The sequence below is a fragment of the Endocarpon pusillum genome, assembly GCF_000464535.1.
Source record: "Endocarpon pusillum Z07020 unplaced genomic scaffold scaffold5164, whole genome shotgun sequence".
In the NCBI taxonomy this organism is placed as follows: domain Eukaryota; kingdom Fungi; phylum Ascomycota; class Eurotiomycetes; order Verrucariales; family Verrucariaceae; genus Endocarpon; species Endocarpon pusillum.
The window spans coordinates 12,452-26,924 of NW_006916486.1; the positions used below are offsets into that span (position 1 = coordinate 12,452).

Below are 14,473 nucleotides of genomic sequence, written 5' to 3' on the forward strand. Positions count from 1 at the left end.
TTCCTCAATCTGGAGTTGAACGGCAGAACGTGGAGACTAGAAGCTATCTACGAGAGGGTTGCCAGGGGGCTATTAATTAGCCGAGACGAATGAATTTCAGCATTTCGGTGGAATAATAGACATGACCATCCATGATCTGAGACCACAACGGTGCCTGATCTGAGCAAAGATGCATTGTGCAGGCGCTTCGCTCGCGAATGGTAAGATTAAGGGTTCATCCCACGATGTGCGTCGAGCGAAACGGGGCAAACCAAGTTGCATTCGATGAAGATAATGTTTTGACTAGCAGAGCCTCATATCAACCTTTATCTCGACCAGGCCGCACACAAGTCGTAGTTAGTCAAACCGGAGGCGCCAGCCTTGCCAACGTCCTTTCAAAATGTGCGGGATAAAATCTGCCCAATAACAGGCCTTTCCTGATCCTAGGCAGCTTTGCTGCGGATACTCTGACTTGACCCAAACCACAGCCTCGCGCTGCTTCGCATTCTTTGGATTCGTTCTTGCAAATATCATCTCTTTGTCAACCTTTGTTGTCATGTCTAATTTACCCTCCAACACCCATCATCGCATCAATATCGCTCCTTGTCTCTGCCAGCGATAATCCGATTTGCGCCTGTGCCATGATCAAATCGTATGCCCAGACCGACGAGACCATCCAAACATTCCACCAATGGAGGCGATCTTCAGATGCGCATTTGTCAGGCTTTGGAGGTCCTACCTTCGAGACGAGAAAATCATTCATTCCCCGATCGCATTTAGAGGAATACTTCAACGGACCTCGGCTTGAGAAGCTACTCGACGTTGTGCTTGACGCCTCCAAGAGACCTGAAATAGCTCCAAATCTTGTACGACTTCATTATTCAAGATGTTTCGCGACACTTTTGTGTATTGGAGCAGGAAGCATGATTTCTCACTTCTACCAATACGAATCCTTACGGGATGAGAAGCTGCCTTTCCGCACCCGACCAGATGAATTTCCCACCACATCGCCGGACAAATTCAAAGAATTTCAGGACACTCAATGGCAATTTTGCGCTTTGAAACTCGAATACGGCATGGATGGTCGCTTCAAACCGGAAGTTATCGTCCCTATAATACACAAGGAGAAGATTGGGGAGGGGGGGAGCGCCATAATCTACAAAATTGTAGTTGACCAAAATTACCACTCGCTAAGACCGCCTGGTCATGCCATACCGGTATTTTCAGATGCTCCAGTATACGTGTTGACCTCGCTAACTGAAATGGAGCAGGATTGGCGCCAGCGATGCAAGAATACGTTCGTCCTGAAGACTTATCGAGAGGCAGAAGCTGAAAATAACTACAAGGCTGAGCGTAACGCGCATATGAAGTTGAGATGGAATGGGAAACCTTCTCCTCACATCATTGCATGCTATGGTGGCTTCGTTCATGGAAACTCGTACAACCTCATCTTGGAGTATGCAGATGGCGGAACACTGGAGAGCTTCATGAGAAAGACAAAGCCCCCGTCAACCATTGAAGATATTTTACTCTTTTGGGACAGGCTTTCCGATATTACACAAGGTATTATGTGTATTCATCAGACGAGCAGGAATGACAGCTCACCATCTCAAAGGCTTAATGGGTGGGTAATGAAATCAATCCGGTATACATCGCCGCTAATACTGTGGCCATCAGCTGGCATCAAGACGTTAAACCAACCAACATTCTCGTCTTCGGCAGAAACGGAACTTCCCCGTATGAGTGTGAATTCAAGATCGCAGATCTGGATCTCGCTCATTTCAAACCCAGTGACTCCTCATCAAATGAACCCTCAGATTTAGACGCCTTCGGCACTCGCGCATATGGTACCCGGTACCTTCATCAACTCCATCTAAAAATTGGCTGACAAGTGCCTAGGTGCACCAGAGACATTTAGATCCCACAAGGACATTGAATCTTTGTCTTTACAAGTTACACAGTCTGTTGACATATGGTCCCTAGGCTGCATTTTCAGCGAAGTTTCAGTCTGGCTTCATGATGGCTGGAGAAGAGTGGTTGAGTACAGACGTCAGCGGAGCGAAGAGGTAGAACGCAAAGGGGGTGGCAGTGGTGAATACATTTTTCACCATAACGGCAGTCTGCTTGAGAGTGTTCGGAACATACATCTCAATATGATGAGCAAAAATGATCCCATTCACAAAGTAACCCGGCAAATACTGGATCACATTGTCGATATGATGCTAGCAGAAGAAGCGCGGCCCCAAGCCAAACTTGTGTTCGAGCAGACAAAGGGCCATATTAAACGAATTCGAGACAAGTTTGAAGTCCCAGAGCCTAAGCCATTACGGAGTATTGAAGATGACTCCGTTGAGATTTACGAAGCCGAGCACAGGACTCGAAATGCTACTCAAGTACACCCCATACATGTCAAGTCACGTTCAAAATCATATCCAGGTACAAGACCAGGAACAAGATTAACACCAAGCCAGCCTCTCCCGCCTGATGATGATGTTTCGGTGTCATCTCAGTCTTCAAGATCTGTGGCGTCCCAAGGACATCACTCAGGGTCAAACGAGCAAAGCAGCAAAAAATATCGCAATGATGCCACTGAACACCCTCAGTCTGTTGGAGAAGGCTCACACGCTGTACTTGACTCGCGATTTAGTTCATCAAAAGCTGCAAATGCTCATGATAATTCCGTGCAGCAAGGACAGAAGCATCAGAAGGAGCCAGAGCGGCCAACCCTATCCGTCAGTGAAGGCCTTGCATGGAAGAATAGAAAAAAGAATGGTGAAAACCCTGTTTTGCCTGGAAGTGAAAATCTGACCTCTCTAGATCGAAGAAATCATGTGAGACATATGTCCCTCCCAGACTGAAGCCGGCTAACTAATGGTGCCAGATCTTTTTGGTTGACAACTCGGAGACTATGGGGCCGCATCGTAGAGACGTTGACCGTGTCATCTCGCTGTTGGCATACATGCTGAAGAATTCGGACGAAGACGGTCTCGACATCTATTTTGCCCACAGCTGGCCGAAGATCAACACCAAGAAGTCTTCGCGGATATCCAGCGGGATATTCCAAGCGCCCTTCAAGGGGATATCAGACATGCGATTGAGGCTCCACCAAATATTGCAAGAACATCCAAATAAATTTGAAAAGCAATTCTCGCCGCGGAAGAACTTTTTCGGTTATCAACCTGGCCCGCAACCGCAAAGGCCATTGAGCTTCTACATCTTGACGGATGCCAAATGGCAACCAACTGACGTTGGCAGTCTCATCAAAGACCAAGTCGAAGAGATGATTGCCAAGAAGTGTCCCAAGGAGCAGCTTGCCATCCAATTCATCCGGTTCGGAGATGATGAAGCAAGCATAGCTAAGCTTGATGAGTTAGACAGCGGGCTTGGTCTTAAAGCCAGGGGCATGTAAGTCGACCCTATATCTGCTTCGACAATCCATCTGGCTGACAAGCTGTTTCTTGCGAAATCAAGGGATATCGTGGATCACACCTACCGTGATGGCAATGTCTGGAAGATGCTGCTAGGCGCCATCAACGACTGGTACGACGATGATCCACCCTAGAAAGTATGCTAGCTACTTTTGCTCGCGTTTTTCTTACAGGGCTAGCATCCACCTCATCGTTCTCTCATTTCTAAAATGGTTTCTATTACGGCTGGCAGCCTTGAAGAAAAGGGGCTTCTGGGAGGGAGGGCATGAGTCATGTTTAACGAATGCAAACGATACGCGGATAGGTCTTGGTATATATGGTGTGGGTACTTTTAATCAATATGACGGCTATTATGTATGAAGGCGAATGAGTGGTATGAAAGCGATGGTGTTTGGAAGGTCAAATGATGGAATTGTAGATTTTGAAAGAGGGTTTATGTACATAGTTAAAGATATCTTATGTATTTTCTAATTCTTTAAAATTTTTCATCTATCATTAAGAAGTCTCATTTCTACTCACTACGGTACATGGCATTAGTCTTCGCAGTGGGTCTCTGTTCGGGCTACTTTTAAAATGCAACGCGGGTTCTGTCTGAACAGTACTTGATCTAATATTCTGCTGTTATTGTTGCCACGGCTTCGCTGGCAACAAGTTCAGCTACTGTTGCGAAAAGGAAAGGCACAAAAACAGCATTGTAGGCCCTCGTGCTACTTTTTCTACGCAGTGCATAACGATATCGATGATGGGCGAATTGTGAGGCAATGACAGTACGGTACGGGCCAATTATGGGACGGGCTCTACGCGATCTTCATTGGTATGATACGATAGGTTTGCTCGTTTCCCATAGTTGGCTATCAAAGGACAGCTTCGCATTAAGTTTCACAAAAAGGTGCAAGTGGGTAGCAAATCATATGACCACGAGGTCCCTAACAGGTGTTGCCGGAAAACAGCATTCTGTGTCACGGAAACTATGGTACTTAGAGTGGAGCCGTAGAAGCAATGCAATCGTCTGAGCCTCAGTAAAACCAACACTAGGAACGCCTCGCTGCCTGAAGATATACCGCAGCCATTTCTATGCGCTGATCCCACCGCACTCTGTCCTCCGTTTGAGGACACTGGAACATCCTCCCTCCCATCCCTTGGTCGAAACCTTGAGATCCTGCCTCATCTCTCCACTTATCCAAAAATCGCCTATAAGCTGAAAAACACCATACCCTCGCAACCATGCCTTCCACATCCTCACAAAACAGTAAGTCCTGCTCCCTCAGCCTAAGTCAGGAACCCCTCTTATTTATAATACCCGCCCTATCCTCAATCTCCACCCCATCTCCCTTCCTCCCCTTTTAAATCATTAGTCACCACTAACTCACTTTACATGATAACAGCTTAAACTTAAAACGACCCTCCGCATTCTGATTTTGCGCCTGCGCATAGCGCAAAAAAAGAGACACCGCCGTCTCCATCTCGTCGCGGCGTGAGATGTTTGTGGTCCTGTCGTAGCACCGCGACGCTTCGGCCCGCATCCGGGTCAGGAACATCCTCTAAACCGACATCTACGTTGAGTGATAAAGATCCTTGAGCTGTACGCCGAGCTCCTGCTCGCGCGCGGGCCTCCTCAACACGCGTGACAAGAATCAGAAGGATGGCAGCATCGCGACGAAATCCGGCGTTCCGGATACAGGCCTGAAGGAGGCGGCGGCAGCCATCATCTACACAGCGCCGCGGCTGCCGAGGGAGGTAAGGGAGCTAGGCATCATAAGGGCGTTGCTGATAAAGCGGTTTGGCAAGGAGTTTACCCTCAAGGAGAATATAGAGGCTGGCGCTGCCGGGCTGGTGCCGAAGCACGTGGTAGATAAGTTACAGGTTAAGCCTCCCGGGCAGAAGTTGGTTGAGGTGTATCTAAGGGAGGTTGCGCGCACGTATGGGGTTAAGTGGCCTAGGAGCCGGGAGGTGGGGGAGGAGATGGGTAAGACGGAGGAGAGAGAGATGGGCGTCCTAGCGACTAAAATTGCCATTAAAGAAGAAGAAGAATTGAAGAAGAACCGGTAGACAGCCCTGTGCGTGATCATGTCGACTACCACTTCTACGACTTCAGACGAGTGGCAGACGCCGAGCAGACGACGAATGAGATTATTGAACCACTTCATTGTCTTTGCGCTTTCAGCAAATCGTCTGCCTATCGGTTAACGTGAAGAGTCCGTGTTGCCGAAGTAAGTGTCTGTTTCTAATTCCATCTAATCTATGATGTCCATCCCTACCTCACCTCAACGAGACCCAATGCAAGCTATCAACGCCTGACAAAGTTTTTGAGCTCTGCTGCTACTCTATCAAATTTCGTGACGCCTTGCGTCGCCCGCAGATTCTCCTCTTCTTCAATCCTGTGCTTTCCAACGATGCTCAAAAAAACCTGCTCCAGCGTCGTCTGAGTAACGGAATAGTACTCGATGTTGAGTTCGTCTTTGTGATCCTCCAGAAGAGCAAGGAGCCAGGCCATCGAATTGGAGCTCTGTTTCTCCTGAGACTCGTGTATGCGGTAGGTGTTTGGCAACCTGAACTTGAATTGTCCATGCAACATGGTGTCATCTGCAACTGCTCTCGGAATTTTGGTGAGGACCCAGTGCCGCAAAGCCTCCATTTCCTCCCTCATCGCGTGCGGTCCCTGGCGATGGACAAGATGTATGTGATATCCATCGCCATATCTCCTGCGCAAGTAATCGCTGGTGCCTAAGGCTAGCATCTTTTTGGCCAGAATGCCTGCGCGGTCAGCAAGCGCGTCTGCCTCTTCCATTGAATGTGTGGTTATGACGAGCGAGCGGCCGCTTTTCACCGCGTTCAACATCTTCCACATCACGCGCTTCGCGATGGCATCCATGCCGGATGAGGGCTCGTCCAGGAGGAGCACCGAAGGATTGCCCATAATCGCGATACCCAGACTCAACTTGCGCTTATTTCCTCCTGATAGTTTGCCGGCCATGCGGTTTTTGAAAGGTTCCAGGCCAACAGCAGCGATCACTTGAGCGGCATTGTGTTCAACGTCAGGAACACCGCAAGCGTTGGCGTAGAAGCGAAGATGTTCGAGTACCGTCATGTGGTCCATTGCGTCAAATTGTGGGCAAACCCCGAGATATCCCCGTGCGGCAGCTCGGTGTCTGCTTATCGATATTCCCTCCACTAAAACGTCTCCTTTGTTGCTTGACGGCCGTATATCGCCACGAATCAGGCTGATCGCTGTCGACTTACCGGCACCATTAGGACCCAGAAGGCTGAATACTTCCCCGTGCTTCACACCGAAGGTAACGTCTTCCACGACAGTATTGGAACCGAAGGCTTTAGTCAAGTGCAGCACGCGGAGGCCATCGGAGGAGTTCTCAGTTCGTTCGACCTCAGTGAACACCTCCTCGTCTCGCCTCTCAGCTTCTCTTTCCTCGTCACTGACATAAATTTTTGCTCGAGTCAGGAGTTCCGGCTTATAGCCACTGTCATACCATACCAGAAAAGTAAAGAATGCCATCGACTGAAGTGTTAGGTAAAGGATCGGTCCGCCATAGACCGTGATGTCTCCGGGATAGCCAACGAGCGATTGATCTCGACAAAGTAGTTGAGATTGGTTCAGAGATAGGAGCAAGACTCGAAGCAGATTTCCTGAAGGGGTTATCAAGCCATACGTGAACTGGACCACGTTGAGGTCTGAAAGAAGCCTTTCAGGCAGGCTATAAGTCACCAGACTTAGATAACTTCTCCCGGTCAGTATCTCGGCAGGATGCAAGCTCTCGCAATCGACCCCAGAGGAGGGAATGTATCACTCACATGATAAAGTGGATCAGCAAGAAGATAGCTTGGCCACCTGCGGTGAAGGCGAAAGCCGCTAGCTGCGATCTCGCAAACAGAGATACGACATAGGCTAACAATGTCGATGACAATCCATAGAGGAAGAAAGTTACGAACATGTAACTCGGGGCATACCAAAGATCAAAGACCTAAAAATGTTGTTAGCTCCTGACACACTTCGATAACAAAAGCAACGCGAGAATCTCCCGCTGTGAAATTTCCATAATTCCATCCATGACAGCTTTTGATGGAGAAATCTGAATCGACTTACTGCGACGAAAATAGCAATGGTCACGGCGCTGACCACAAGGACAAACATGACATCGAATAGTATATATGCAAGCCACAACGGCCCAGCTCTGACGCCGTTGCTGTAATGCAAGGCTCTGACATTATTTAGGCGCTCGACAGTAGGGTACAGGGCGAAAAAGCCAGGATAGACCGACATCGCCAGCCCAAAGTAAAGAGTCAGCTGTAGCGTGTCGCCCGTACTGGATGCGATTGGAAGGGCAAAGGTAGAAAACTGTGTGACAATCGTCGTGTTCATCAGAAACGAATCGAACACGGTCTTCGCTAAAGCAGAAAAGTAGAGACCTCCGTTAGCTCTGTACGCAAGTAGAGGTGTGTCGTCGAGATTGTCTCCAAGATAAACTCCTCCGGGAACAACATCGCGAAAATTATCGCGGACAAAAACCTGAAATTTATTGAACGTGTCGACGCGACGTAATCGGTCTGCATATGGCCTGTATTGGACTGGGAGAAGTTCTCGCGTAAATCGACCGGAGGACCCTGCCGGAATCATGATGCCCCAAAAGTACTCCAGTCGGGGAAGCGTAGCGACTCTAGGATTGTTGGCCAACTCCCCCAGTCGACAGGTGAGTCCTTCGAACCCGGTGAGAAAGAAGGTCACGAGACCTGCTGTAGCAATGGGAATCACAACAGCGCAGAAGTAGGGGAAGTAGTTGCGACTGAATATTCGAGCTCTCTTGCGAAAGAGGGTCCAAGTCTGCCATGCAAGACTAGAACCTTTTCCTCGCAATAAATACAGCGGCGCCTTCTCATTCTGGGCATCGGACGAGGACGTGGATATTGGTGGTCCGCCCTTGGAGACCTCAGCCGGTGCTTGCGCACCCAAGACCGGGTCCTCTGGCTCTAATAAATCTTGTTTTCCTTCCTCCGCCAGTCCTAAGAACGCATCCTCAATGGTGGGTCCGTTCATTTGGTAATCTTGAACACCCTGCTTTTCGAGTTTATCGATAAATCGTGCGGCACCTGCAGAATCTGCGAGCCGAAATATTGTTTCGTCAGGAAGCACTTTCCGGGGAAGGGGGTCGAACTCTGGTGATGAGGCTACTTTCGATACGTCACGGACGTGTACTCGATAGCCACCACCGTACCTGTGCTTCAGCTCAACTGCAGAGCCCTGGGCTTTCAAGTTGCCTTTGGACAGGATTACGATATGATCGGACAGAACGTCAGCCTCATCCAGGGCGTGGGTTGTGAAGAGGAACGTGCGTACGCCTCGTTCGGCAAGCAAGATGTCCCAAATCTTCCGACGTGACAGTGGGTCTAGCCCCGAGGAAACTTCATCCACACAGCAGACACGGCTTCCGCCCGTGAAAGTCATTGCGAGCTGCAATTTGCGTCTTTGGCCACCGGAGAGAGTTTTCGACTTTTTGTCAAACTTATTTTCAAGATCGCAAGCTTTAACGAGCTGGCGAATCTGTGCTTTGGAATCCGGCTTTGTAGGGGCTTTCAGCCCGTTGAAAATCGCCACATGCTCATAAACGGTGAGCTCGTCCCATAGCACGTTCTTCTGTGGACATAAACCCAGACCTCCCGTGCCATCAACAAGGATTGAGCCGCTGGTAACCGTGTTAAGACCTGATACAGCGTCTAGCGTTGTACTCTTGCCTGACCCATTGGCACCGAGTAGGGTCACCACCTGCCCTCTAAGTGCTGTAAGACTCAAACCGTTTACTGCGTTCACGGTTCTCTGCTGCTCGCCAAAAAGAGACACAACGTTTCTGTACCACCAGCTTGGTTTGTAACGTTTTGAAAAGTCCACCAGCTTGATAGCGTCTAATTTGTGCGGAGAATCGAACGTGATTTTGCGAGCTCTTGACGCTGTGCCATACAAGCTCCTCTCAACTAACGCTCCCAATACAGGAAAGACTACGATCTGAACAGCCAGGCAGGCGAAGAAAATAGAACCTGTTAGTTGCCAGGGACTCTCAGGTGCGCCCTCTGTCAAGTTGGTTGGTTGAAGCTGTCGTTCCCATCTCGCCATGTAGATTATGAACAGTGTATAATTCATTGGTGGGAAGATGAAACTGAGAACGGCGGCAGTGGCAGAAGTACTAGGCCCGGCCACTTGTGCAATAACAGCAAAGACAATTGACGTTATGGTGATAGTTATGCCCGAAAGTTGAGCTTTACGGAACAAACTGCCGCCAAGGATAGAATACCCCGAGAGCGATATGCCTGTGAGAACATGAAATGGGATGATGATGGCAGAGGAGGTGCGGGGAAACACATAGATAGAGACGATCAGACCCATTACGATCCAACCGGGCAGGTATATGATGTCGAAGGCCAAATGGGTCGAAAAAAGCCTGGTCGCCTGAGTTTGCAAATGGTGACGATTCGCAGTCATCGCATCGATGAGTTGAGACATTCCTAATTCACGTTCAGAAGCCATGTGTCCCGCAAGATGGTAGGTGATGCCGCAAATGCCGACAAAGAACGTCACTGCGAGGAAGTCGATCAAAGCTCCCATGTATAGGACTTGAATGTCATCATCTCGTTCCTGCCGAGTCTGCGATGTGAAGGGATATTCATTCATGGTTTCTGGGAAATCCATCCCGCTTAGTGAGGCGATACCGGCATCGATTGCATGAAGGAAAGGAAGGGAATGTATCTGTTGTGCATTGTCGTCCCGGTCAACGAAGATTGTGAAGCCCAGACTCGAGTCGGCCCGCACTGTATAATTCCACACCCCACCGTCACCTTCAGTTGGGGAAGACTCGAAGCTTGCAGCTGCATAGCAGCTGGAGGTCCCACGAAGAGAACTTCGGCACACCCTAGTCAATTCCTCATCTTGAGATAGGACTTGAACATCAACTCCTGCTTCAATCAGGGGGGTGGAAAGTCTGCTGATCAGACTCTCTATCTGACCTCCGACGTATCCATTGTTGATGAAGGCAATTCTGTTGCGGCCTGCTGTCGAAGGACCAAAGACATCAGTGGTCAGATTCCTGATTGGCCTTGGGGACCCGAAGCCATAGGTTGACGGCGGGAGGAAAAAGTTGCGCACGTAGGAAATAAAGAACATCTTCATAGCAAGTCAGCGTGTGCGCAACCACCTCTCACCTAGGCATCAGGGTCAAGGCTAAAAAGGGATGAAGCCCCGACAGACTGCTAGTCCAACCAAACAAAATGCCAATCTGGCTTGTGGACGACGTGATACTTACAAAAGCCACTGGTAAAACCAATGCTCGCAGGATCGTCGAAAACCAACGACGCACAAAGACTATGAGAAGATTCTTTACTGTGAGAGTCCATGTTTGCCGAATGAAGCCCATTGCAAATGGCGCGTCCGAGAGGGGGTTTGGGTCTCTGATGGCGATTGCGTGCGAAGGATTTGCGTCGCAAAGCATGATTCAAAAGGTCTCAAAGTTTTCTTACGCAGGAATAATTCTGGACTTCAAGCTTAAGCTCGACAAGATTTATCTCGTATCTGATCATCCCGAGTCTGCAGTATCATGGACTCAGCCTCAATTGGCAACAATCGCCAGGGGAGATACTCGGTAAGCAGCCAGCTCGTCGACACCGAATGATTCAACATGAAACAGTCGTGAATATGTGATGATGTGGGCAATTTCAGACTTAGCCAGTCCACTGTGTATGAATCGTGGCTGGCGTTGAATAGGAATCGAGAACTTGGCCTCCAGTGGAGACACAGCTGGTGTCCACTTATGGTGTTCAATTCTGCGTATTCTGAAATACTCTGAATTTAAGGAGAGATTACAGGAGAAACAGTACGTGGTGTAGTACGTGGTGTAGTACGTGGTGCAGTACGTGGTGAGTGCAGTACGCAATGGAGTACGTACACATTAAAATGAACGAATTAGAATGTGAATTTCAACAACGCTTATTGTACGCTTGACATCTGGGCTTGCGCTTTTCCAGAAATAGTCAAGTGTTTTTCGTCGTTCCAGCGAATCACTGTCAAGCAATACTTCAGAGGAATCGGAATACGATGGGAGCGGTCCATTCGACAGAGGTCCATTCGGCGTTTTGAGTCTTGGCAAATAGATAGTTGTTATGCACGTCAAGTCTAGAGGTCACATGACGTGTGTTGGACTTGACATTCGGGGTGTAGGTCGGTGTGGGGTTCTTCCAAACCTCCGTATGGGTGACGCTTGGACCACCAAATTTGTCGGTCAAAAAACATCAAAACTGTTACACGGAAGGCCGTGGAACAGGGTATGGGGGTGCATAGAAGCAGGAGAGTCACGAAATAGCTGCGTATGAACTACTGTATGACTGTGTGGTAAGGCGATGGATGAACTATCTAAGTGCTATAAAGTTTAGATTTATAAACGTTAATCTTGAGTAGAATAAGAGAAATAAAGAGAAGTAAAAGATCTATTAAACTTATTAAATTTACGTCGAATTGATAGAATAAGCAAAATTTGCAGAATAAACAAAATTCGTGCAAAATAGTGATAGGGATGCTGGCAGGGATACGTATGTAAAAGAGGCGTAAGTAAGATATTTTGACCGGGGGGGGAGGGTGGAGAGGGGCAAAAATCAGGCCTGTACCCGTAGTAGAAAAGTACTTGTATCTTTCCAGTGGCTGCCTCCTGCTTGGTTCCCTGGTCAGCTAACCTTTAGGTACCTGGGACTAATCTCTCCGCGATTGTTCGGTCGAATCGAGACTCACCCCGAACGCCCTAATTTGCCCATGTTGCCAACCGGTTTTGCAAGTAGACTTTGGCAGTCAAAGCTCGAGAGTTGTCAATGCTTATCATCGCTCCTTTGCTCCTTCAACCTTTACTCGAGGCTTTTGTAGATTACACACCTAACATGGATGCTCACAAAATGCTGTCGGTCAAGACGGCACAAGCATCGATCGGCGAGAAGCAGGGATATTCTAGCACCTACAACGGTGCCAGGACTGATGGCACAAGGAATACCCAGACCAGAGTGCGAGTATGTATCTTGTAAGGACCGCTACATGACTTTCGGCTGAAGACCTGAAACAGAGATTATTCAGCTTCGCCCAAATCTTCTTCTTCGCACTCAGCTATATGTCTTCATGGGAGGCTATGTCAACGTACGATCACACATCTCAATCTCGCAAGAGAGTTAATATTCTGGTAGAAACATTGGACTGATATTTTGGAATGGCGGTCCGCGCGCCCTTGTCTGGGGTTTCTTCGTTGTCATCCCTGGAGTGCTCTGTCAAGTCGCCTCACTTGCAGAGATGTCATCTGTCCAACCGATAGCGGGTGCGCAATATCACTGGACACACTACCTGGCACCACCGCGATACCGCAGATTTATTACCTGGATTCAAGGCTGGATTACATGGTTCTCTTGGATCTCTCTGCTGGCAGGTGTCGTCAATATCGCCGCCAACATCATTTTGACCTTGGCCGCTGCACAATACCCCACCTATATAACTCAAGGCTGGCATGTCGTTTTGACAATGGCTGCCCTGCTTCTCGTTCAAGGCCTGTTGAACACGCACATCTTCTGGATTATCCCTTGGGTCGAATTCGCCGCTGGTCTATTGCACATCATCCTCTGGATTGTCTTCGCCTCGGTCCTCATTACGCTCGCTCCTCGACACTCGGCGAATTTTGTGTTCTTCAACAAGTCAAATCTCTCCGGGTGGAATGACGATTATATCTCGTTCAACCTCGGAGTTATCCTCGTTACCTGGGGATTCGTCGGTAAGTCTTATCTCCTATCTTCCAATATGCACTAACCACCCACAGGCTTTGACTGCGCCGTTCATATGTCCGAAGAAGTCCGCAGGGCCCGTCACGCCGTTCCGCGCGCCATGTTCTGGTCCATCTGCATCAACAGTGTTCTTGCGTTCGCTATGACCTTGATCCTCCTCTTCTGCCTCGGCGATGTCGCTGCCTTTATGGATTCTTCCTACCCACTCCTTGCCATCTGCATCGGAGCTACAGGATCTGTGGTCGGTGGCTCGGCCATGGTTGGTGCTATCTTGATCACCGTCATTGCTGTGTCTCTTGGCTCAGTCGCCTCTGCCTCCCGCCTCACCTGGGCATGGTCCCGCGATGGTGCTCTCCCTGCCTACTTCTCGGTCATTGATTCCAGGCACCGCGTCCCTGTGCGCTCTGTCTGGCTACCAATCTTTATCGTCATACTGCTCTCGCTGCTAAACCTGGCCAGTTACACCGCCTTCAGTGTCATCATCGCTCTCTCGACTCTTGGTCTCTACCAATCCTATATCCTTGCCATCTCATGCATGCTTTACGCGCGCCTGAAAGGCCGTCTCGAAGCTGGCGGATGGTCTCTTGGCCATTGGGGCGTTCCAATCAACATCTATGCCATGATTTATTCCCTCTACATCAGCATCTTCCTGGTGTTTCCCAACTACATGCCTATTGATTCTAGCAACATGAACTATGCACTGCCAATCAATGCGGCTGTGTTCTTGTTTGCGGTCATTTCATGGTTTGCTTGGGCCAGGAAGAACTGGAAGGGACTGAACAAGGAAGTTGTGGATGCTGTTGTAGCTGATTCAAATCGCAACACAAAGGACTAGGCATTTCGTCTGCAACAGCCTCGGAATCTGTGTCACTGTGGTGTTGACTGGTTCTGACTGGAGATATGCTGGAGATTCTGAATGTCAAAGGACAGCACCGGATGTACAGGGCACGATTCGGCACCGAACGCCAAAGGGGCTCAACCTAAAGTACCGGCGATGGAGTCGGAATCTTCCAATTTTGGGGACGCCAGCTTTCAGATGCAATCACTTGGACGTGCCTGGAACAGTGGCTCGCGCAGCAAGCTGATTGATAACAGAACCTACGGATTCGCCTGGGAGTTCAGCAGCCCCAAACGAACATAAAACTACGTGTTTCTACGCCGAAGCAAGCAGGTCAAACAGGCGACCACTTGCGTCAAAGAAGCCCAACGGGAACAAACAACAACCGTCGCGAAAGAGGTCGTCTACACGAAAGGGATCGAGTGGC

General features: G+C 49.1%; 3 protein-coding genes across 3 annotated transcripts; 2 read left to right on the forward strand and 1 right to left on the reverse strand.

Annotated features, from left to right (window-relative positions):
* Nucleotides 1-620: 620 nt before the first annotated feature.
* EPUS_08770 (uncharacterized protein) lies at nt 621-5,456 on the forward strand (the record flags this gene model as incomplete). Its single annotated transcript, XM_007806197.1, has 6 exons — nt 621-1,603; nt 1,657-1,826; nt 1,879-2,810; nt 2,861-3,384; nt 3,451-3,519; nt 5,000-5,456. The coding sequence occupies 6 exons, from the start codon at nt 621-623 to the stop codon at nt 5,454-5,456; spliced, it is 3,135 nt and encodes a 1,044-aa protein (XP_007804388.1).
* A 238-nt stretch (nt 5,457-5,694) lies between these two features.
* Nucleotides 5,695-10,894, reverse strand: EPUS_08771 (uncharacterized protein; the record flags this gene model as incomplete). Its single annotated transcript, XM_007806198.1, has 4 exons — nt 5,695-7,117; nt 7,215-7,384; nt 7,507-10,569; nt 10,709-10,894. The coding sequence occupies 4 exons, from the start codon at nt 10,892-10,894 to the stop codon at nt 5,695-5,697; spliced, it is 4,842 nt and encodes a 1,613-aa protein (XP_007804389.1).
* Nucleotides 10,895-12,326: 1,432 nt separating this feature from the next.
* Nucleotides 12,327-14,043, forward strand: EPUS_08772 (uncharacterized protein; the record flags this gene model as incomplete). The annotated part of the gene is made up of 4 exons (XM_007806199.1): nt 12,327-12,452; nt 12,506-12,576; nt 12,624-13,198; nt 13,244-14,043. The coding sequence occupies 4 exons, from the start codon at nt 12,327-12,329 to the stop codon at nt 14,041-14,043; spliced, it is 1,572 nt and encodes a 523-aa protein (XP_007804390.1).
* Nucleotides 14,044-14,473: the final 430 nt, after the last annotated feature.